This window comes from Oncorhynchus keta, unplaced genomic scaffold, assembly GCF_023373465.1.
Source record: "Oncorhynchus keta strain PuntledgeMale-10-30-2019 unplaced genomic scaffold, Oket_V2 Un_contig_14602_pilon_pilon, whole genome shotgun sequence".
Classification (NCBI taxonomy): Eukaryota; Metazoa; Chordata; class Actinopteri; order Salmoniformes; family Salmonidae; genus Oncorhynchus; species Oncorhynchus keta.
In genome coordinates, this window is record NW_026278848.1 from 5,722 (window position 1) to 30,743 (window position 25,022).

Genomic DNA, 25,022 nt, shown 5'->3' on the forward strand with positions numbered 1-25,022 from the left:
ACAGTATAATGTTTCAATGTCAGTCAACACACTCACAGTATAATGTTTCCATGTCAGTCAACACACTCACAGTATAATGTTTCCATGTCAGTCAACACACTCACAGTATAATGTTTCCATGTCAGTCAACACACTCACAGTATAATGTTTTAATGTCAGTCAACACACTCACAGTATAATGTTTCCCATGTCAGTCAACACACTCACAGTATAATGTTTCCATGTCAGTCAACACACTCACAGTATAATGTTTCCATGTCAGTCAACACACTCACAGTTTAATGTTTCCATGTCAGTCAACACACTCACAGTATAATGTTTTAATGTCAGTCAACACACTCACAGTATAATGTTTTCATGTCAGTCAACACACTCACAGTATAATGTTTCCATGTCAGTCAACACACTCACAGTATAATGTTTTAATGTCAGTCAACACACTCACAGTATAATGTTTCCATGGCAGTCAATGTCATTGTGTAAAGCAAAAGACAAAGTTCTGCATTATGGACATAAGAATATTGAATGAAGCTCTGACGCCTGTCGTGGTTCTGATAATGTTTATGAACAGTTTAAAACAGTGTCTGTTTCACCTCTCTCCTCTCCCAGCCTTCATGTGTCCAGACCGACTGCGTTACCAGGCCTGTCTGTCTACCTGTACAGCCCAGTCCTGCTCCAACCACGACTTTGACCACGACCCTGAGCAGTGTACAGGCCTGACAGAGGGATGTGTTTGTCCTGAGGGCACTCTGCTCCATCGACCCTACTCTGCCCTCTGCATCCCCCCTGAGAAGTGTGGTAAGCCTTCACTGATCAACCCTCCGCCATCACACACACAATCAAATGAACACTGGTCAACATTCATATGATACAAAACACCCGGTATGGCCTGGTCTGGTCTGGTCTGGTCTGGTCTGGTCTGGTCTGGTCTGGTCTGGTCTGGTCTGGTCTGGTCTAGTCTAGTCTAGTCTAGTCTAGTCTAGTCTAGTCTAGTCTAGTCTAGTCTAGTCTAGTCTAGTCTGGTCTGGTCTGGTCTGGTCTGGTCTGGTCTGGTCTGGTCCGGTCCAGTCTAGTTTGGTCTGGTCTGGTCTGGTCTGGTCTGGTCTGGCCTAGTCTAGTCTAGTCTAGTCTAGTCTAGTCTGGTCTGGTCTGGTCCAGTCCAGTCTAGTCTAGTCTAGTCTAGTCTAGTCTAGTCTGGTCTGGTCTGGTCCGGTCTAGTCTGGTCTTTAGTGGAATACACTTACTGGTAAGTCACACTGAGTAAGAACATCTGAGTAATGCATCTTACACTTCCGTACATGTTTTATCTGTGTGTGTGTGTCTCCCAGCCTGTACGGACAGTTCGGGTGTACCCCGTGCTCCTGGCGAGGTGTGGAAGGCGTCTAAAGATGGCTGCTGTATGTATCGCTGTGACAACGACAGTATCGTTCCCGTGGAGTATAACTGCTCTGCCGTGTCTCAGCCGCTCTGCCGCAGGGCCGGGGAAGTGGTCATCGGTCTGGCAGACGACACCTCCTGCTGCCCACAGAGAGCCTGCGGTAAAGAAACTAGCACATTACTACAGTACACTGGGAACATTCAAGTTGGTTTATTAACCTAAAACTTAGTGGGTTAAACCAAATTACTTAAACCAGTGGTGGAAATACTTGAGTAAAGATACCTTAATAGTATTAAAAAAAAGTCACCCAGTAAAATACTACTTCAGTAAAAGTCTAAAAGTATTTGGTTTTAAATATACTTAAATATCAAAAGTAAATGTAGGTGCTAAAATATGCTTAAGTATCAAAAGCAAAAGTAAATGTATGAATCATTTAAAATTCCTTATATTAAGCAAACCAGACGGCACAATTTGAATGTTTATTTTGTTATTTGACGACTAGCCAGGGATTACACTCCGACCCTCAGACATCATCTCCGACCTCAGACATCATCTCCGACCCTCAGACATCATCTCCGACCCTCAGACATCACATCATCTCCGACCCTCAGACATCATCTCCGACCTCAGACATCACCTCCGACCCTCAACATCATCTCCGACCCTCAGACATAATTTAAAAACAAAGCATTTGTGTTTAGTGAGTCCCTCAGATCAGAGGCAGTAGGGATGACCTTGATAAGTGTGCGAATTGGACCATTTTCTGTCCTGCTAAGTATTCAAAATATAACGTATACTTTTGGATGTCGGGGAAAATGTATGGAGTAAAAAAGTACATAATTTTCCATAGGAAAGTATATATTTTTTATTTAACTAGGCAAGTCAGTTAAGAACAAATTCTTATTTACAATGACGGCCTACACCGGCCAAACCTGGGTCAAACCTAGGTCCAACCCCGGCCAAACCTGGGCCAAACCTGGGTCAAACCTGGGTCAAACCTGGGCCAAACCTGGGCCAAACCAGGGTCAAACCTGGGTCAAACCTGGGTCAAACCTGGGTCAAACCTGGGTCAAACCTGGGCCAAACCTGGGCCAAACCAGGGCCAAACCTGGGTCAAACCTGGGTCAATTGTACGCCGTCCTATGGGACTTCCAATTACGGCCGGTTGTGATACAGCCTGGATTCAAACCGGGGTGTCTGTAATGAGATGCAGTGCCTTAGACAGCCCCCCCACTCAGGAGCCAAAGTAAAAGTTGTAAAAAATATGAATAATAAAGCTAAGTACAGATAACCCCCCCCCCCAAAAAAAACAACTTAAGTAGTACTTTAAAGTATTTTTTACTTAAGTACTTTACACCAATGGCTTGAACCAACTTAGCAAAGTCAGCTGCTGTCCTATGAAAGCCTGCTGTAACACTCTGTCACAAGTGGACCACTACTCAAAAAGAATGAATCCGATGGCCCTGAAAACAATTGTGAAGGAACTTTAAAGAGTTGAGAGCTCAACTCAATGTCAACAGGAACTTGAGTTCCACTTGAACAATTTAGGAACGATGTTTAGGCGGCCATTATGTATTGTGATTGGTTTGTATTGATCTGTCTGTCTGTCTGTCTGTCTGTCTGTCTGTCTGTCTGTCTGTCTGTCTGTCTGTCTGTCTCTCTGTCTCTCTGTCTCTCTGTCTCTCTGTCTCTCTGTCTGTCATCCAGTTTGTAACCAGACCCTGTGTGACATCTTCCCCCCGGAGTGTCAGTATGGAGAGAAGCTGGTGTCTTACTTCAGAGAGGACTCCTGCTGTCCAGACTACGTCTGTGGTGAGGGGGCTTCTCTTCTGTATAATCACTACCACTAGGCCATATGATGATACTAGGCTATATGATGATACTATTCTATATGATGACACTATTCTATAAGATTTAGATGCACTATTGTAAAGTGGCTGTTCCACTGGATGTCATAAGGTGAATGCACCAATTTGTAAGTCGCTCTGGATAAGAGCGTCTGCTAAATGACGTAAATGTAATGTAAATGTAATGATGATACTAGGCTATATGATGATACTAGACTATATAATGATACAATTATATATATGATGATACTAGGATATATGATGATAACAGGCTACATGATGATGCCAGGCTACATGATGATACTATTCTATATGATGATACTATTCTATATGATGATACTAGGCTATATGATGATACCAGGCTACATGATGATACCAGGCTATATGATGATAGTATTCTATATGATGATACTAGGCTATATGATGATACCAGGCTACATGATGATACCAGGCTAAATGATGATACTATTCTATATGATGATACTAGGCTATATGATGATACTATTCTATATGATGATACTATTCTATATGATGATACTAGGCTATATGATGATACTATTCTATATGATGATACTAGGCTATATGATGATACCAGGCTATATGATGATACCAGGCTATATGATGATACTAGGCTATATGATGATACCAGGCTACATGATGATACTATTCTATATGATGATACTATTCTATATGATGATACTATTCTATATGATGATACTAGGCTATATGATGATACTAGGCTATATGATGATACTATTCTATATGATGATACTAGGCTATATGATGATACTATTCTATATGATGATACTATTCTATATGATGATACTATTCTATATGATGATACTAGACTATATGATGATACCAGACTATATGATGATACTATTCTATGTGATGATACTATTCTATATGATGATACTAGGCTATATGATGATACTATTCTATATGATGATACAATTCTATATGATGATACTAGGCTATATGATGATACCAGGCTACATGATGATACTAGGCTATATGATGATACTATTCTATATGATGATACTAGGCTATATGATGATACTAGACTATATAATGATACAATTATATATATGATGATACTAGGATATATGATGATAACAGGATACATGATGATACTATTCTATATGATGATACTAGACTATATAATGATACAATTAGATATACTGATACTATTCTATATGATGATACTAGGCTATATGATGATACCAGACTATATGATGATACCAGACTATATGATGATACTAGGCTATATGGTGATACTATTCTATATGGTGATACTAGGCTATATGGTGATACTATTCTATGTGATGATACTATTCTATATGATCATACCAGGCTATATGATGATACTAGGCTATATGGTGATACTATTCTATATGATGATACTATTCTATATGATGATACCAGGCTATATGATGATACTAGGCTATATGATGATACTATTCTATATGATGATACTATTCTATATGATGATACCAGGCTATATGATGATATTCTATATGATGATACTATTCTATATGATGATACTATTCTATGTGATGATACTATTCTATATGATGATACCAGGCTATATGATGATACCAGACTATATGATGATACTATTCTATATGATGATACTATTCTATATGATGATACCAGGCTATATGATGATACCAGACTATATGATGATACTATTCTATATGATGATACTAGACTATATGATGATACCAGACTATATGATGATACTATTCTATATGATGATACCAGACTATATGATGATACTATTCTATATGATGATACCAGACTATATGATGATACTATTCTATATGATGATACTATTCTATATGATGATACCAGACTATATGATGATACTATTCTATATGATGATACCAGACTATATGATGATACTACAGTGATGATACTATTCTATATGATGATACTATTCTATATGATGATACCAGACTATATGATGATACCAGACTATATGCTGATACTATTCTACGTGACGATACTATTCTATATGATGATACTATTCTATATGATGATACTATTCTATATGATGATACCAGGCTATATGGTGATACCAGGCTATATGATGATACTCGGCCATGGTGATACATATGTTTAAAATGTGTGTTGTGTGTGTATTTCTGTGTGTATTTCTGTGTGTGTGTGTGTTGTGTACAGAGTGTGACCCAGAGCGCTGTGAGTCAGACATCCCAGCCTGTAGAGAGGACCAGACCCTCATCGCCACCAGGGCTGATGGCAGCTGCTGCCTGGCACACATCTGTAGTGAGTCAACCACAACCATGACCACAACATAACCACAACCATGACCACATTATAACCACAACCATGACCACAATATAACCACAACCATGAGCGCAATATAACCACAATATAACCACAACCATGATCACAATATAACCACAACCATGACCACAATATAACCACAACCATGACAGACCTGCATCATCCCACAATATAACCACAACACAACCATACCGCAACCACAATATGACCACAATATAACCACAACCATGACCACAACATAACCACAACCATGACCACAATATATCCACAACCATGACCACAATATAACCACAACCATGACCACAATATAACCACAACATAACCACAACCATGACCACAATATAACCACAACCATGACCACAATATAACCACAACCATGACCACAATATAAACAAATATAACCACAACATGACCACAATATAACCACAACATGACCACAATATAATCATCCCACAATATAACCACAAACCATGACCACAATAACCATGACAGACCTGCATCATCCCACAACAGTACCAAAACCATGACCACCACAACCATGACCGCAATATAACCACAACGCAACCACAAACATGACCACAATATAACCACAACGCAACCACACCACAACCATGACCGCAATATAACCACAACCATGACCACAATATAACCACAACGCAACCACACCACAACCATGACCACAATATAACCACAACCATGACCACAATATAACCACAACCATGACCACAATATAAACACAACCATGACCACAACATAACCACAATATAACCACAACGCAACCATGACAGACCTGCATCATCCCACAACAGAACCACAACCATGACCACAACATAACCACAACGCAACCACAATATAACCACAACCATGACCACAATATAACCACAACCATGACCACAATATAACCACAACTATGACCACAATATAACCACAACGCAACCATGACAGACCTGCATCATCCCACAACAGAACCACAACCATGACCACAATATAACCACAACGCAACCACACCACAACCACAACCATGACCACAATATAACCACAACGCAACCACACCACAACCACAACCATGACCACAATATAACCACAATGCAACCACAACACAACCATAACCACAGCATAATTTAACCACAACCATGACAGACCAGCATCATTCCACAAACATAACCAGAATATAATTCTTCATCATGCCATTATACACATTGTTAAAGTTATGTGTTTTGCTGACTCCTTTCTCCAGTGTGTTGATGTGTCTCCTTTCTCCAGTGTGTTGATGTGTCTCCTTTCTCCAGTGTGTTGATGTGTCTCCTTTCTCCAGTGTGTTGATGTGTCTCCTTTCTCCAGTGTGTTGTGTCTCCTTTCTCCAGTGTGTTGTGTCTCCTTTCTCCAGTGTGATGATGTGTCTCCTTTCTCCAGTGTGTTGATGTGTCTCCTTTCTCCAGTGTGATGATGTGTCTCCTTTCTCCAGTGTGATGATGTGTCTCCTTTCTCCAGTGTGTTGATGTGTCTCCTTTCTCCAGTGTGATGATGTGTCTCCTTTCTCCAGTGTGATGATGTGTCTCCTTTCTCCAGTGTGTTGATGTGTCTCCTTTCTCCAGTGTGATGATGTGTCTCCTTTCTCCAGTGTGTTGATGTGTCTCCTTTCTCCAGTGTGTTGATGTGTCTCCTTTCTCCAGTGTGATGATGTGTCTCCTTTCTCCAGTGTGTTGATGTGTCTCCTTTCTCCAGTGTGTTGATGTGTCTCCTTTCTCCAGTGTGTTGATGTGTCTCCTTTCTCCAGTGTGTTGTGTCTCCTTTCTCCAGTGTGTTGATGTGTCACCTCTCTCCAGTGTGTTGATGTGTCTCCTTTCTCCAGTGTGATGATGTGTCTCCTTTCTCCAGTGTGTTGATGTGTCTCCTTTCTCCAGTGTGTTGTGTCTCCTTTCTCCAGTGTGTTGATGTGCGTCTCCTTTCTCCAGTGTGTTGATGTGTCTCCTTTCTCCCGTGTGTTGATGTGTCTCCTTTCTCCAGTGTGTTGATGTGTCTCCTTTCTCCAGTGTGTTGATGTGTCTCCTTTCTCCCGTGTGTTGATGTGTCTCCTCTCTCCAGTGTGATGATGTGTCTCCTTTCTCCAGTGTGTTGATGTGTCTCCTTTCTCCAGTGTGTTGATGTGTCTCCTTTCTCCAGTGTGTTGATGTGTCTCCTTTCTCCAGTGTGTTGATGTGTCTCCTTTCTCCAGTGTGTTGATGTGTCTCCTTTCTCCAGTGTGTTGATGTGTCTCCTCTCTCCAGTGTGTTGATGTGTCTCCTTTCTCCAGTGTGTTGATGTGTCTCCTTTCTCCAGTGTGTTGATGTGTCTCCTTTCTCCAGTGTGTTGATGTGTCTCCTTTCTCCAGTGTGTTGATGTGTCTCCTTTCTCCAGTGTGTTGATGTCTCCTTTCTCCAGTGTGTTGATGTGTCTCCATTCTCCAGTGTGTTGATGTGTCACCTCTCTCCAGTGTGTTGATGTGTCTCCTCTCTCCAGTGTGATGATGTGTCTCCTTTCTCCAGTGTGTTGATGTGTCTCCTTTCTCCAGTGTGTTGATGTGTCTCCTTTCTCCAGTGTGTTGATGTGTCTCCTTTCTCCAGTGTGTTGATGTGTCACCTCTCTCCAGTGTGTTGATGTGTCTCCTCTCTCCAGTGTGTTGATGTGTCTCCTCTCTCCAGTGTGTTGTTGTGTCTCCTTTCTCCAGTGTGTTGATGTGTCTCCTCTCTCCAGTGTGTTGATGTGTCTCCTCTCTCCAGTGTGTTGATGTGTCTCCTTTCTCCAGTGTGTTGATGTGTCTCCTCTCTCCAGTGTGTTGATGTGTCTCCTTTCTCCAGTGTGTTGATGTGTCTCCTTTCTCCAGTGTGTTGTGTCTCCTCTCTCCAGTGTGTTGATGTGTCTCCTCTCTCCAGTGTGATGATGTGTCTCCTTTCTCCAGTGTGTTGATGTGTCTCCTTTCTCCAGTGTGTTGATGTGTCTCCTTTCTCCAGTGTGTTGTTGTGTCCCCTTTCTCCAGTGTGTTGATGTGTCTCCTTTCTCCAGTGTGTTGATGTGTCTCCTTTCTCCAGTGTGTTGATGTGTCTCCTTTCTCCAGTGTGTTGTGTCTCCTTTCTCCAGTGTGTTGATGTGCGTCTCCTTTCTGCAGTGTGTTGATGTGTCTCCTTTCTCCCGTGTGTTGATGTGTCTCCTTTCTCCAGTGTGTTGATGTGTCTCCTTTCTCCAGTGTGTTGATGTGTCTCCTTTCTCCCGTGTGTTGATGTGTCTCCTCTCCAGTGTGATAATGTGTCTCCTTTCTCCAGTGTGTTGATGTGTCTCCTTTCTCCAGTGTGTTGATGTGTCTCCTCTCTCCAGTGTGATGATGTGTCTCCTTTCTGCAGTGTGTTGATGTGTCTCCTTTCTCCAGTGTGTTGATGTGTCTCCTTTCTCCAGTGTGTTGATGTGTCTCCTTTCTCCAGTGTGTTGATGTGTCTCCTTTCTCCAGTGTGTTGATGTGTCTCCTTTCTCCAGTGTGTTGTTGTGTCTCCTCTCTCCAGTGTGTTGATGTGTCTCCTTTCTCCAGTGTGTTGATGTGTCTCCTCTCTCCAGTGTGTTGATGTGTCTCCTTTCTCCCGTGTGTTGATGTGTCTCCTCTCTCCAGTGTGTTGATGTGTCTCCTTTCTCCAGTGTGTTGATGTGTCTCCATTCTCCAGTGTGTTGTGTCTCCTTTCTCCAGTGTGTTGATGTGCGTCTCCTTTCTCCAGTGTGTTGATGTGTCTCCTTTCTCCAGTGTGTTGTTGTGTCTCCTCTCTCCAGTGTGTTGATGTGTCTCCTTTCTCCAGTGTGTTGTTGTGTCTCCTTTCTCCAGTGTGTTGATGTGTCTCCTTTCTCCAGTGTGATGATGTGTCTCCTTTCTCCAGTGTGTTGATGTGTCTCCTTTCTCCAGTGTGTTGATGTGTCTCCTCTCTCCAGTGTGATGATGTGTCTCCTTTCTCCAGTGTGTTGATGTGTCTCCTTTCTCCAGTGTGTTGATGTGTCTCCTCTCTCCAGTGTGTTGATGTGTCTCCTTTCTCCAGTGTGTTGTGTCTCCTTTCTCCAGTGTGTTGATGTGTCACCTCTCTCCAGTGTGTTGATGTGTCTCCTTTCTCCAGTGTGATGATGTGTCTCCTTTCTCCAGTGTGTTGATGTGTCTCCTTTCTCCAGTGTGTTGTGTCTCCTTTCTCCAGTGTGTTGATGTGCGTCTCCTTTCTCCAGTGTGTTGATGTGTCTCCTTTCTCCCGTGTGTTGATGTGTCTCCTTTCTCCAGTGTGTTGATGTGTCTCCTTTCTCCAGTGTGTTGATGTGTCTCCTTTCTCCCGTGTGTTGATGTGTCTCCTCTCTCCAGTGTGATGATGTGTCTCCTTTCTCCAGTGTGTTGATGTGTCTCCTTTCTCCAGTGTGTTGATGTGTCTCCTTTCTCCAGTGTGTTGATGTGTCTCCTTTCTCCAGTGTGTTGATGTGTCTCCTTTCTCCAGTGTGTTGATGTGTCTCCTTTCTCCAGTGTGTTGATGTGTCTCCTCTCTCCAGTGTGTTGATGTGTCTCCTTTCTCCAGTGTGTTGATGTGTCTCCTTTCTCCAGTGTGTTGATGTGTCTCCTTTCTCCAGTGTGTTGATGTGTCTCCTTTCTCCAGTGTGTTGATGTGTCTCCTTTCTCCAGTGTGTTGATGCGTCTCCTTTCTCGAGTGTGTTGATGTGTCTCCATTCTCCAGTGTGTTGATGTGTCACCTCTCTCCAGTGTGTTGATGTGTCTCCTCTCTCCAGTGTGATGATGTGTCTCCTTTCTCCAGTGTGTTGATGTGTCTCCTTTCTCCAGTGTGTTGATGTGTCTCCTTTCTCCAGTGTGTTGATGTGTCTCCATTCTCCAGTGTGTTGATGTGTCACCTCTCTCCAGTGTGTTGATGTGTCTCCTCTCTCCAGTCTGTTGATGTGTGTCTCCTCTCTCCAGTGTGTTGTTGTGTCTCCTTTCTCCAGTGTGTTGATGTGTCTCCTCTCTCCAGTGTGTTGATGTGTCTCCTTTCTCCAGTGTGTTGATGTGTCTCCTTTCTCCAGTGTGTTGATGTGTCTCCTCTCTCCAGTGTGTTGATGTGTCTCCTTTCTCCAGTGTGTTGATGTGTCTCCTTTCTCCAGTGTGTTGTGTCTCCTTTCTCCAGTGTGTTGATGTGTCTCCTCTCTCCAGTGTGATGATGTGTCTCCTTTCTCCAGTGTGTTGATGTGTCTCCTTTCTCCAGTGTGTTGATGTGTCTCCTTTCTCCAGTGTGTTGTTGTGTCCCTTTCTCCAGTGTGTTGATGTGTCTCCTTTCTCCAGTGTGTTGATGTGTCTCCTTTCTCCAGTGTGTTGATGTGTCTCCTTTCTCCAGTGTGTTGTGTCTCCTTTCTCCAGTGTGTTGATGTGCGTCTCCTTTCTGCAGTGTGTTGATGTGTCTCCTTTCTCCCGTGTGTTGATGTGTCTCCTTTCTCCAGTGTGTTGATGTGTCTCCTTTCTCCAGTGTGTTGATGTGTCTCCTTTCTCCCGTGTGTTGATGTGTCTCCTCTCTCCAGTGTGATAATGTGTCTCCTTTCTCCAGTGTGTTGATGTGTCTCCTTTCTCCAGTGTGTTGATGTGTCTCCTCTCTCCAGTGTGATGATGTGTCTCCTTTCTGCAGTGTGTTGATGTGTCTCCTTTCTCCAGTGTGTTGATGTGTCTCCTTTCTCCAGTGTGTTGATGTGTCTCCTTTCTCCAGTGTGTTGATGTGTCTCCTTTCTCCAGTGTGTTGATGTGTCTCCTTTCTCCAGTGTGTTGTTGTGTCTCCTCTCCAGTGTGTTGATGTGTCTCCTTTCTCCAGTGTGTTGATGTGTCTCCTCTCTCCAGTGTGTTGATGTGTCTCCTTTCTCCCGTGTGTTGATGTGTCTCCTCTCTCCAGTGTGTTGATGTGTCTCCTTTCTCCAGTGTGTTGATGTGTCTCCATTCTCCAGTGTGTTGTGTCTCCTTTCTCCAGTGTGTTGATGTGTCTCCTTTCTCCAGTGTGTTGATGTGTCTCCTTTCTCCAGTGTGTTGTTGTGTCTCCTCTCTCCAGTGTGTTGATGTGTCTCCTTTCTCCAGTGTGTTGATGTGTCTCCTCTCTCCAGTGTGTTGATGTGTCTCCTTTCTCCCGTGTGTTGTTGTGTCTCCTCTCTCCAGTGTGTTGATGTGTCTCCTTTCTCCAGTGTGTTGATGTGTCTCCTCTCTCCAGTGTGTTGATGTGTCTCCTTTCTCCCGTGTGTTGATGTGTCTCCTCTCTCCAGTGTGTTGATGTGTCTCCTTTCTCCAGTGTGTTGATGTGTCTCCATTCTCCAGTGTGTTGTGTCTCCTTTCTCCAGTGTGTTGATGTGTCTCCTTTCTCCAGTGTGTTGATGTGTCTCCTTTCTCCAGTGTGTTGATGTGTCTCCTTTCTCCAGTGTGTTGATGTGTCTCCTCTCTCCAGTGTGATGATGTGTCTCCTTTCTCCAGTGTGTTGATGTGTCTCCTTTCTCCAGTGTGTTGATGTGTCTCCTCTCTCCAGTGTGATGATGTGTCTCCTTTCTCCAGTGTGTTGATGTGTCTCCTTTCTCCAGTGTGTTGATGTGTCTCCTTTCTCCAGTGTGTTGATGTGTCTCCTTTCTCCAGTGTGTTGATGTCTCTCCTTTCTCCAGTGTGTTGATGTGTCTCCTCTCTCCAGTGTGTTGATGTGTCTCCTTTCTCCAGTGTGTTGATGTGTCTCCTCTCTCCAGTGTGTTGATGTGTCTCCTTTCTCCCGTGTGTTGATGTGTCTCCTCTCTCCAGTGTGTTGATGTGTCTCCTTTCTCCAGTGTGTTGATGTGTCTCCATTCTCCAGTGTGTTGTGTCTCCTTTCTCCAGTGTGTTGATGTGCGTCTCCTTTCTCCAGTGTGTTGATGTGTCTCCTTTCTCCAGTGTGTTGTTGTGTCTCCTCTCTCCAGTGTGTTGATGTGTCTCCTTTCTCCAGTGTGTTGATGTGTCTCCTCTCTCCAGTGTGTTGATGTGTCTCCTTTCTCCAGTGTGTGTTGTTGTGTCTCCTCTCTCCAGTGTGTTGATGTGTCTCCTTTCTCCAGTGTGTTGATGTGTCTCCTCTCTCCAGTGTGTTGATGTGTCTCCTTTCTCCCGTGTGTTGATGTGTCTCCTCTCTCCAGTGTGTTGATGTGTCTCCTTTCTCCAGTGTGTTGATGTGTCTCCATTCTCCAGTGTGTTGTGTCTCCTTTCTCCAGTGTGTTGATGTGCGTCTCCTTTCTCCAGTGTGTTGATGTGTCTCCTTTCTCCCGTGTGTTGATGTGTCTCCTCTCTCCAGTGTGTTGATGTGTCTCCTTTCTCCAGTGTGTTGATGTGTCTCCATTCTCCAGTGTGTTGTGTCTCCTTTCTCCAGTGTGTTGATGTCGTCTCCTTTCTCCAGTGTGTTGATGTGTCTCCTTTCTCCCGTGTGTTGATGTGTCTCCTCTCTCCAGTGTGTTGATGTGTCTCCTTTCTCCAGTGTGTTGATGTGTCTCCATTCTCCAGTGTGTTGTGTCTCCTTTCTCCAGTGTGTTGATGTGTCTCCTTTCTCCCGTGTGTTGATGTGTCTCCTCTCTCCAGTGTGTTGATGTGTCTCCTTTCTCCAGTGTGTTGATGTGTCTCCTTTCTCCAGTGTGTTGATGTGTCTCCTTTCTCCAGTGTGTTGATGTGTCTCCTTTCTCCAGTGTGTTGATGTGTCTCCTTTCTCCAGTGTGTTGATGTGTCTCCTCTCTCCAGTGTGTTGTTGTGTCTCCTCTCTCCAGTGTGTTGATGTGTCTCCTTTCTCCAGTGTGTTGATGTGTCTCCTCTCTCCAGTGTGTTGATGTGTCTCCTTTCTCCGTGTGTTGATGTGTCTCCTCTCTCCAGTGTGATGATGTGTCTCCTCTCTCCAGTGTGTTGATGTGTCTCCTTTCTCCAGTGTGTTGATGTGTCTCCTTTCTCCCGTGTGTTGATGTGTCTCCTCTCTCCAGTGTGATGATGTGTCTCCTTTCTCCAGTGTGTTGATGTGTCTCCTTTCTCCCGTGTGTTGATGTGTCTCCTCTCTCCAGTGTGATGATGTGTCTCCTTACTCCAGTGTGTTGATGTGTCACCTTTCTCCAGTGTGTTGATGTGTCTCCTTTCTCCAGTGTGTTGATGTGTCTCCATTCTCCAGTGTGTTGATGTGTCTCCATTCTCCAGTGTGTTGATGTGTCTCCTTTCTCCAGTGTGTTGATGTGTCTCCTCTCTCCAGTGTGTTGATGTGTCTCCTTTCTCCAGTGTGTTGATGTGTCTCCATTCTCCAGTGTGTTGATGTGTCTCCTCTCTCCAGTGTGTTGATGTGTCTCCTTTCTCCAGTGTGTTGATGTGTCTCCATTCTCCAGTGTGTTGATGTGTCACCTCTCTCCAGTGTGTTGATGTGTCTCCTTTCTCCAGTGTGTTGATGTGTCTCCATTCTCCAGTGTGTTGATGTGTCTCCTCTCTCCAGTGTGTCGATGTGTCTCCTTTCTCCAGTGTGTTGATGTGTCTCCATTCTCCAGTGTGTTGATGTGTCTCCTTTCTCCCGTGTGTTGATGTGTCTCCTCTCTCCAGTGTGTTGATGTGTCTCCTTTCTCCAGTGTGTTGATGTGTCTCCTTTCTCCAGTGTGATGATGTGTCACCTCTCTCCAGTGTGTTGATGTGTCTCCTTTCTCCAGTGTGTTGATGTGTCTCCTCTCTCCAGTGTGTTGGTGTGTCTCCTTTCTCCAGTGTGTTGATGTGTCTCCTCTCTCCAGTGTGTTGATGTGTCTCCTTTCTCCAGTGTGTTGATGTGTCTCCTCTCTCCAGTGTGTTGATGTGTCTCCTTTCTCCAGTGTGTTGATGTGTCTCCTTTCTCCAGTGTGTTGATGTGTCTCCTCTCTCCAGTGTGTTGATGTGTCTCCTTTCTCCAGTGTGTTGATGTGTCTCCTTTCTCCAGTGTGTTGATGTGTCTCCTTTCTCCAGTGTGTTGATGTGTCTCCTTTCTCCAGTGTGTTGATGTCTCTCCTTTCTCCAGTGTGTTGTTGTGTCTCCTCTCTCCAGTGTGTTGATGTGTCTCCTTTCTCCAGTGTGTTGATGTGTCTCCTCTCTCCAGTGTGTTGATGTGTCTCCTTTCTCCCGTGTGTTGATGTGTCTCCTCTCTCCAGTGTGTTGATGTGTCTCCTTTCTCCAGTGTGTTGATGTGTCTCCATTCTCCAGTGTGTTGTGTCTCCTTTCTCCAGTGTGTTGTGTCTCCTTTCTCCAGTGTGTTGATGTGTCTCCTTTCTCCAGTGTGTTGTTGTGTCTCCTCTCTCCAGTGTGTTGATGTGTCTCCTTTCTCCAGTGTGTTGATGTGTCTCCTCTCTCCAGTGTGTTGATGTGTCTCCTTTCTCCAGTGTGTTGATGTGTCTCCTCTCTCCAGTGTGTTGATGTGTCTCCTTTCTCCAGTGTGTTGATGTGTCTCCTCTCTCCAGTGTGTTGATGTGTCTCCTCTCTCCCGTGTGTTGATGTGTCTCCTCTCTCCAGTGTGTTGATGTGTCTCCTTTCTCCAGTGTGTTGATGTGTCTCCTCTCTCCAGTGTGATGATGTGTCTCCTCTCTCCAGTGTGTTGATGTGTCTCCTTTCTCCAGTGTGTTGATGTGTCTCCTTTCTCCAGTGTGTTGATGTGTCTCCTCTCTCCAGTGTGATGATGTGTCTCCTTTCTCCAGTGTGTTGATGTGTCTCCTTTCTCCCGTGTGTTGATGTGTCTCCTCTCTCCAGTGTGATGATGTGTCTCCTTACTCCAGTGTGTTGATGTGTCACCTTTCTCCAGTGTGTTGATGTGTCTCCTTTCTCCAGTGTGTTGATGTGTCTCCATTCTCCAGTGTGTTGATGTGTCTCCATTCTCCAGTGTGTTGATGTGTCTCCTTTCTCCAGTGTGTTGATGTGTCTCCTTTCTCCAGTGTGTTGATGTGTCTCCTTTCTCCAGTGTGTTGATGTGTCTCCTTTCTCCAGTGTGTTGATGTCTCTCCTTTCTCCAGTGTGTTGTTGTGTCTCCTCTCTCCAGTGTGTTGATGTGTCTCCTTTCTCCAGTGTGTTGATGTGTCTCCTCTCTCCAGTGTGTTGATGTGTCTCCTTTCTCCCGTGTGTTGATGTGTCTCCTCTCTCCAGTGTGTTGATGTGTCTCCTTTCTCCAGTGTGTTGATGTGTCTCCATTCTCCAGTGTGTTGTGTCTCCTTTCTCCAGTGTGTTGATGTGCGTCTCCTTTCTCCAGTGTGTTGATGTGTCTCCTTTCTCCAGTGTGTTGTTGTGTCTCCTCTCTCCAGTGTGTTGATGTGTCTCCTTTCTCCAGTGTGTTGATGTGTCTCCTCTCTCCAGTGTGTTGATGTGTCTCCTTTCTCCCGTGTGTTGTTGTGTCTCCTCTCTCCAGTGTGTTGATGTGTCTCCTTTCTCCAGTGTGTTGATGTGTCTCCTCTCTCCAGTGTGTTGATGTGTCTCCTTTCTCCCGTGTGTTGATGTGTCTCCTCTCTCCAGTGTGTTGATGTGTCTCCTTTCTCCAGTGTGTTGATGTGTCTCCATTCTCCAGTGTGTTGTGTCTCCTTTCTCCAGTGTGTTGATGTGCGTCTCCTTTCTCCAGTGTGTTGATGTGTCTCCTTTCTCCCGTGTGTTGATGTGTCTCCTTTCTCCAGTGTGTTGTTGTGTCTCCTCTCTCCAGTGTGTTGTTGTGTCTCCTTTCTCCAGTGTGTTGATGTGTCTCCTTTCTCCAGTGTGTTGATGTGTCTCCTTTCTCCAGTGTGATGATGTGTCTCCTCTCTCCAGTGTGTTGATGTGTCTCCTTTCTCCAGTGTGTTGATGTGTCTCCTTTCTCCCGTGTGTTGATGTGTCTCCTCTCTCCAGTGTGATGATGTGTCTCCTCTCTCCAGTGTGTTGATGTGTCTCCTCTCTCCAGTGTGTTGATGTGTCTCCTTTCTCCAGTGTGTTGATGTGTCTCCTCTCTCCAGTGTGTTGATGTGTCTCCTTTCTCCAGTGTGTTGATGTGTCTCCTTTCTCCAGTGTGTTGATGTGTCTCCTTTCTCCAGTGTGTTGATGTGTCTCCTCTCTCCAGTGTGTTGTTGTGTCTCCTCTCTCCAGTGTGTTGATGTGTCTCCTTTCTCCAGTGTGTTGATGTGTCTCCTCTCTCCAGTGTGTTGATGTGTCTCCTTTCTCCAGTGTGTTGATGTGTGTCTCCTCTCTCCAGTGTGATGATGTGTCTCCTCTCTCCAGTGTGTTGATGTGTCTCCTTGCTCCAGTGTGTTGATGTGTCTCCTTTCTCCCGTGTGTTGATGTGTCTCCTCTCTCCAGTGTGATGATGTGTCTCCTTTCTCCAGTGTGTTGATGTGTCTCCTTTCTCCCGTGTGTTGATGTGTCTCCTCTCTCCAGTGTGATGATGTGTCTCCTTACTCCAGTGTGTTGATGTGTCACCTTTCTCCAGTGTGTTGATGTGTCTCCTTTCTCCAGTGTGTTGATGTGTCTCCATTCTCCAGTGTGTTGATGTGTCTCCATTCTCCAGTGTGTTGATGTGTCTCCTTTCTCCAGTGTGTTGATGTGTCTCCTCTCTCCAGTGTGTTGATGTGTCTCCTTTCTCCAGTGTGTTGATGTGTCTCCATTCTCCAGTGTGTTGATGTGTCTCCTCTCTCCAGTGTGTTGATGTGTCTCCTTTCTCCAGTGTGTTGATGTGTCTCCATTCTCCAGTGTGTTGATGTGTCACCTCTCTCCAGTGTGTTGATGTGTCTCCTTTCTCCAGTGTGTTGATGTGTCTCCATTCTCCAGTGTGTTGATGTGTCTCCTCTCTCCAGTGTGTCGATGTGTCTCCTTTCTCCAGTGTGTTGATGTGTCTCCATTCTCCAGTGTGTTGATGTGTCTCCTTTCTCCCGTGTGTTGATGTGTCTCCTCTCTCCAGTGTGTTGATGTGTCTCCTTTCTCCAGTGTGTTGATGTGTCTCCATTCTCCAGTGTGTTGATGTGTCACCTCTCTCCAGTGTGTTGATGTGTCTCCTTTCTCCAGTGTGTTGATGTGTCTCCTCTCTCCAGTGTGCTGATGTGTCTCCTTTCTCCAGTGTGCTGATGTGTCTCCTTTCTCCAGTGTGTTGATGTCTCCTCTCTCCAGTGTGTTGATGTGTCTCCTTTCTCCAGTGTGTTGATGTGTCTCCTCTCTCCAGTGTGTTGATGTGTCTCCTTTCTCCAGTGTGTTGATGTGTGTCTCCTTTCTCCAGTGTGTTGATGTGTCTCCTTTCTCCAGTGTGTTGATGTGTCTCCTTTCTCCAGTGTGTTGATGTGTCTCCTCTCTCCAGTGTGTTGATGTGTCTCCTTTCTCCAGTGTGTTGATGTGTCTCCATTCTCCAGTGTGTTGATGTGTCTCCTTTCTCCAGTGTGTTGATGTGTCTCCTTTCTCCAGTGTTTTGATGTGTCTCCTTTCTCCAGTGTGTTGATGTGTCTCCTCTCTCCAGTGTGTTGATGTGTCTCCTTTCTCCAGTGTGTTGATGTGTCTCCTTTCTCCAGTGTGTTGATGTGTCTCCATTCTCCAGTGTGTTGATGTGTCTCCTTTCTCCAGTGTGTTGATGTGTCTCCTTTCTCCAGTGTGTTGACGTGTCTCCTTTCTCCAGTGTGTTGATGTGTCTCCTTTCTCCAGTGTGTTGATGTGTCTCCTCTCTCCAGTGTGTTGATGTGTCTCCTTTCTCCAGTGTGTTGATGTGTCTCCTTTCTCCAGTGTGTTGATGTGTCTCCTTTCTCCAGTGTGTTGATGTGTCTCCTCTCTCCAGTGTGTTGATGTGTCCTTTCTCCAGTGTGTTGATGTGTCTCCTTTCTCCAGTGTGTTGATGTGTCTCCTCTCTCCAGTGTGTTGATGTGTCTCCTTTCTCCAGTGTGTTGATGTGTCTCCTCTCTCCAGTGTGTTGATGTGTCTCCTTTCTCCAGTGTGTTGATGTGTCTCCTTTCTCCAGTGTGTTGATGTGTCTCCTCTCTCCAGTGTGTTGTGTCTCCTCTCTCCAGTGTGTTGTGTCTCCTCTCTCCAGTGTGTTGTTGTGTCTCCTTTCTCCAGTGTGTTGATGTGTCTCCTCTCTCCAGTGTGTTGATGTGTCTCCTTTCTCCAGTGTGTTGATGTGTCTCCTTTCTCCAGTGTGTTGATGTGTCTCCTTTCTCCAGTGTGTTGACGTGTCTCCTTTCTCCAGTGTGTTGATGTGTCTCCTTTCTCCAGTGTGTTGATGTGTCTCCTTTCTCCAGTGTGTTGATGTGTCTCCTTTCTCCAGTGTGTTGATGTGTCTCCATTCTCCAGTGTGTTGTTGTGTCACCTCTCTCCAGTGTGTTGATGTGTCTCCTTTCTCCAGTGTGTTGATGTGTCTCCTTTCTCCAGTGTGTTGATGTGTCTCCTTTCTCCAGTGTGTTGATGTGTCTCCTTTCTCCAGTGTGTTGATGTGTCTCCTTTCTCCAGTGTGTTGATGTGTCTTCTTTCTCCAGTGTGTTGATGTGTCTCCTTTCTCCAGTGTGTTGATGTGTCTCCTTTCTCCAGTGTGTTGATGTGTCTCCTCTCTCCAGTGTGTTGATGTGTCTCCTTTCTCCAGTGTGTTGATGTGTCTCCTTTCTCCAGTGTGTTGATGTGTCTCCTTTCTCCAGTGTGTTGATGTGTCTCCTTTCTCCAGTGTGTTGATGTGTCTCCTTTCTCCAGTGTGTTGATGTGTCTCCTCTCTCCAGTGTGTTGATGTGTCTCCTTTCTCCAGTGTGTTGATGTGTCTCCTTTCTCCAGTGTGTTGATGTGTCTCCTTTCTCCAGTGTGTTGATGTGTCTCCTTTCTCCAGTGTGTTGATGTGTCTCCTTTCTCCAGTGTGTTGATGCGTCTCCTTTCTCCAGTGTGTTGATGTGTCTCCTTTCTCCAGTGTGTTGATGTGTCTCCTTTCTCCAGTGTGTTGATGCGTCTCCTTTCTCGAGTGTGTTGATGTGTCTCCATTCTCCAGTGTGTTGATGTGTCACCTCTCTCCAGTGTGTTGATGTGTCTCCTCTCTCCAGTGTGATGATGTGTCTCCTTTCTCCAGTGTGTTGATGTGTCTCCTTTCTCCAGTGTGTTGATGTGTCTCCTTTCTCCAGTGTGTTGATGTGTCTCCATTCTCCAGTGTGTTGATGTGTCTCCTTTCTCCAGTGTGTTGATGTGTCTCCTTTCTCCAGTGTGTTGTGTCTCCTTTCTCCAAATCAAAATCAAATCAAATCAAATTTATTTATATAGCCCTTCGTACATCAGCTGATATCTCAAAGTGCTGTACAGAAACCCAGCCTAAAACCCCAAACAGCAAACAATGCAGGTGTAAAAGCACGGTGTGTTGATGTGCGTCTCCTTTCTCCAGTGTGTTGATGTGTCTCCTTTCTCCCGTGTGTTGATGTGTCTCCTTTCTCCAGTGTGTTGATGTGTCTCCTTTCTCCAGTGTGTTGATGTGTCTCCTTCTCTCCGTGTGTTGATGTGTCTCCTCTCTCCAGTGTGATGATGTGTCTCCTTTCTCCAGTGTGTTGATGTGTCTCCTTTCTCCAGTGTGTTGATGTGTCTCCTTTCTCCAGTGTGTTGATGTGTCTCCTTTCTCCAGTGTGTTGATGTGTCTCCTTTCTCCAGTGTGTTGATGTGTCTCCTTTCTCCAGTGTGTTGATGTGTCTCCTCTCTCCAGTGTGTTGTTGTGTCTCCTCTCTCCAGTGTGTTGATGTGTCTCCTTTCTCCAGTGTGTTGATGTGTCTCCTCTCTCCAGTGTGTTGATGTGTCTCCTTTCTCCAGTGTGTTGATGTGTGTCTCCTTTCTCCAGTGTGTTGTGTCTCCTTTCTCCACTGTGTTGATGTGTCTCCTCTCTCCAGTGTTGTTGATGTGTCTCCTTTCTCCAGTGTTGTTGATGTGTCTCCTTTCTCCAGTGTGTTGATGTGTCTCCTTTCTCCAGTGTGTTGATGTGTCTCCTTTCTCCAGTGTTGTTGTTGTGTCTCCTTTCTCCAGTGTGTTGATGTGTCTCCTTTCTCCAGTGTGTTGATGTGTCTCCTCTCTCCAGTGTGTTGATGTGTCTCCTTTCTCCAGTGTGTTGATGTGTCTCCTTTCTCCAGTGTGTTGATGTGTCTCCTCTCTCCAGTGTGTTGATGTGTCTCCTTTCTCCAGTGTGTTGATGTGTCTCCTTTCTCCAGTGTGTTGTGTCTCCTTTCTCCAGTGTGTTGATGTGTCTCCTCTCTCCAGTGTGATGATGTGTCTCCTTTCTCCAGTGTGTTGATGTGTCTCCTTTCTCCAGTGTGTTGATGTGTCTCCTTTCTCCAGTGTGTTGTTGTGTCTCCTTTCTCCAGTGTGTTGATGTGTCTCCTTTCTCCAGTGTGTTGATGTGTCTTCTTTCTCCAGTGTGTTGATGTATCCTTTCTCCAGTGTGTTGTGTCTCCTTTCTCCAGTGTGTTGATGTGCGTCTCCTTTCTGCAGTGTGTTGATGTGTCTCCTTTCTCCCGTGTGTTGATGTGTCTCCTTTCTCCAGTGTGTTGATGTGACTCCTTTCTCCAGTGTGTTGATGTGTCTCTTTTCTCCCGTGTGTTGATGTGTCTCCTCTCTCCAGTGTGATAATGTGTCTCCTTTCTCCAGTGTGTTGATGTGTCTCCTTTCTCCAGTGTGTTGATGTGTCTCCTCTCTCCAGTGTGATGATGTGTCTCCTTTCTCCAGTGTGTTGATGTGTCTCCTTTCTCCAGTGTGTTGATGTGTCTCCTTTCTCCAGTGTGTTGATGTGTCTCCTTTCTCCAGTGTGTTGATGTGTCTCCTTTCTCCAGTGTGTTGTTGTGTCTCCTCTCTCCAGTGTGTTGATGTGTCTCCTTTCTCCAGTGTGTTGATGTGTCTCCTCTCTCCAGTGTGTTGATGTGTCTCCTTTCTCCCGTGTGTTGATGTGTCTCCTCTCTCCAGTGTGTTGATGTGTCTCCTTTCTCCAGTGTGTTGATGTGTCTCCATTCTCCAGTGTGTTGATGTGTCTCCTTTCTCCAGTGTGTTGATGTGTCTCCTTTCTCCAGTGTGTTGATGTGTCTCCTTTCTCCCGTGTGTTGATGTGTCTCCTCTCTCCAGTGTGATGATGTGTCTCCTTTCTCCAGTGTGTTGATGTGTCTCCTTTCTCCAGTGTGTTGATGTGTCTCCTTTCTCCAGTGTGTTGATGTGTCTCCTTTCTCCAGTGTGTTGATGTGTCTCCTTTCTCCAGTGTGTTGATGTGTCTCCTTTCTCCAGTGTGTTGATGTGTCTCCTCTCTCCAGTGTGTTGATGTGTCTCCTTTCTCCAGTGTGTTGATGTGTCTCCTTTCTCCAGTGTGTTGATGTGTCTCCTTTCTCCAGTGTGTTGATGTGTCTCCTTTCTCCAGTGTGTTGATGTGTCTCCTTTCTCCAGTGTGTTGATGCGTCTCCTTTCTCGAGTGTGTTGATGTGTCTCCATTCTCCAGTGTGTTGATGTGTCACCTCTCTCCAGTGTGTTGATGTGTCTCCTCTCTCCAGTGTGATGATGTGTCTCCTTTCTCCAGTGTGTTGATGTGTCTCCTTTCTCCAGAGTGTTGATGTGTCTCCTTTCTCCAGTGTGTTGATGTGTCTCCATTCTCCAGTGTGTTGATGTGTCACCTCTCTCCAGTGTGTTGATGTGTCTCCTCTCTCCAGTGTGTTGATGTGTGTCTCCTCTCTCCAGTGTGTTGTTGTGTCTCCTTTCTCCAGTGTGTTGATGTGTCTCCTCTCTCCAGTGTGTTGATGTGTCTCCTTTCTCCAGTGTGTTGATGTGTCTCCTTTCTCCAGTGTGTTGATGTGTCTCCTCTCTCCAGTGTGTTGATGTGTCTCCTTTCTCCAGTGTGTTGATGTGTCTCCTTTCTCCAGTGTGTTGTGTCTCCTTTCTCCAGTGTGTTGATGTGTCTCCTCTCTCCAGTGTGATGATGTGTCTCCTTTCTCCAGTGTGTTGATGTGTCTCCTTTCTCCAGTGTGTTGATGTGTCTCCTTTCTCCAGTGTGTTGTTGTGTCTCCTTTCTCCAGTGTGTTGATGTGTCTCCTTTCTCCAGTGTGTTGATGTGTCTTCTTTCTCCAGTGTGTTGATGTATCCTTTCTCCAGTGTGTTGTGTCTCCTTTCTCCAGTGTGTTGATGTGCGTCTCCTTTCTGCAGTGTGTTGATGTGTCTCCTTTCTCCCGTGTGTTGATGTGTCTCCTTTCTCCAGTGTGTTGATGTGACTCCTTTCTCCAGTGTGTTGATGTGTCTCTTTTCTCCCGTGTGTTGATGTGTCTCCTCTCTCCAGTGTGATAATGTGTCTCCTTTCTCCAGTGTGTTGATGTGTCTCCTTTCTCCAGTGTGTTGATGTGTCTCCTCTCTCCAGTGTGATGATGTGTCTCCTTTCTCCAGTGTGTTGATGTGTCTCCTTTCTCCAGTGTGTTGATGTGTCTCCTTTCTCCAGTGTGTTGATGTGTCTCCTTTCTCCAGTGTGTTGATGTGTCTCCTTTCTCCAGTGTGTTGTTGTGTCTCCTCTCTCCAGTGTGTTGATGTGTCTCCTTTCTCCAGTGTGTTGATGTGTCTCCTCTCTCCAGTGTGTTGATGTGTCTCCTTTCTCCCGTGTGTTGATGTGTCTCCTCTCTCCAGTGTGTTGATGTGTCTCCTTTCTCCAGTGTGTTGATGTGTCTCCATTCTCCAGTGTGTTGTGTCTCCTTTCTCCAGTGTGTTGATGTGCGTCTCCTTTCTCCAGTGTGTTGATGTGTCTCCTCTCTCCAGTGTGTTGATGTGTCTCCTTTCTCCAGTGTGTTGATGTGTCTCCTTTCTCCAGTGTGTTGTGTGTCTCCTCTCTCCAGTGTGTTGTTGTGTCTCCTCTCTCCAGTGTGTTGATGTGTCTCCTTTCTCCAGTGTGTTGATGTGTCTCCTCTCTCCAGTGTGTTGATGTGTCTCCTCTCTCCAGTGTGTTGATGTGTCTCCTTTCTCCCGTGTGTTGATGTGTCACCTCTCTCCAGTGTGTTGATGTGTCTCCTTTCTCCAGTGTGTTGATGTGTCTCCATTCTCCAGTGTGTTGATGTGTCTCCTCTCTCCAGTGTGTCGATGTGTCTCCTTTCTCCAGTGTGTTGATGTGTCTCCATTCTCCAGTGTGTTGATGTGTCTCCTTTCTCCGTGTGTTGATGTGTCTCTCTCTCCAGTGTGTTGATGTGTCTCCTTTCTCCAGTGTGTTGATGTGTCTCCATTCTCCAGTGTGTTGATGTGTCACCTCTCTCCAGTGTGTTGATGTGTCTCCTTTCTCCAGTGTGTTGATGTGTCTCCTCTCTCCAGTGTGCTGATGTGTCTCCTTTCTCCAGTGTGTTGATGTCTCCTCTCTCCAGTGTGTTGATGTGTCTCCATTCTCCAGTGTGTTGATGTGTCACCTCTCTCCAGTGTGTTGATGTGTCTCCTTTCTCCAGTGTGTTGATGTGTCTCCATTCTCCAGTGTGTTGATGTGTCTCCTCTCTCCAGTGTGTTGATGTGTCTCCTTTCTCCAGTGTGTTGATGTGTCTCCATTCTCCAGTGTGTTGATGTGTCTCCTTTCTCCTGTGTGTTGATGTGTCTCCTCTCTCCAGTGTGTTGATGTGTCTCCTTTCTCCAGTGTGTTGATGTGTCTCCATTCTCCAGTGTGTTGATGTGTCACCTCTCTCCAGTGTGTTGATGTGTCTCCTTTCTCCAGTGTGTTGATGTGTCTCCTCTCTCCAGTGTGTTGATGTGTCTCCTTTCTCCAGTGTGTTGATGTGTCTCTCTCCAGTGTGTTGATGTGTCTCCTTTCTCCAGTGTGTTGATGTGTCTCCTCTCTCCAGTGTGTTGATGTGTCTCCTTTCTCCAGTGTGTTGATGTGTGTCTCCTTTCTCCAGTGTGTTGATGTGTCTCCTTTCTCCAGTGTGTTGATGTGTCTCCTTTCTCCAGTGTGTTGATGTGTCTCCTCTCTCCAGTGTGTTGATGTGTCTCCTCTCTCCAGTGTGTTGATGTGTCTCCTTTCTCCAGTGTGTTGATGTGTCTCCTTTCTCCAGTGTGTTGATGTGTCTCCTTTCTCCAGTGTGTTGATGTGTCTCCTCTCTCCAGTGTGTTGTTGTGTCTCCTCTCTCCAGTGTGTTGATGTGTCTCCTTTCTCCAGTGTGTTGATGTGTCTCCTCTCTCCAGTGTGTTGATGTGTCTCCTTTCTCCCGTGTGTTGATGTGTCTCCTCTCTCCAGTGTGATGATGTGTCTCCTCTCTCCAGTGTGTTGATGTGTCTCCTTGCTCCAGTGTGTTGATGTGTCTCCTTTCTCCCGTGTGTTGATGTGTCTCTCTCTCCAGTGTGATGATGTGTCTCCTTACTCCAGTGTGTTGATGTGTCACCTTTCTCCAGTGTGTTGATGTGTCTCCTTTCTCCAGTGTGTTGATGTGTCTCCATTCTCCAGTGTGTTGATGTGTCTCCTCTCTCCAGTGTGTTGATGTGTCTCCTTTCTCCAGTGTGTTGATGTGTCTCCATTCTCCAGTGTGTTGATGTGTCTCCTCTCTCCAGTGTGTTGATGTGTCTCCTTTCT

The 25,022-nt window shown here is 45.3% G+C and overlaps 1 protein-coding gene across 1 annotated transcript in view; it reads left to right on the forward strand.

Annotated features, from left to right (window-relative positions):
- Positions 1–609: 609 nt before the first annotated feature.
- Positions 610–25,022, forward strand: part of LOC127918608 (otogelin-like protein) — a gene marked incomplete at its 5' end in the record, with an annotated part of 57,003 nt that continues 32,590 nt past the window's right edge. The window contains 4 exons of the mRNA XM_052501882.1: positions 610–798; positions 1,329–1,538; positions 3,086–3,190; positions 5,410–5,514. Coding sequence (XP_052357842.1) covers positions 610–798; positions 1,329–1,538; positions 3,086–3,190; positions 5,410–5,514 — 609 coding nt within the window. The remainder of the gene's footprint in view (positions 799–1,328; positions 1,539–3,085; positions 3,191–5,409; positions 5,515–25,022) is intronic.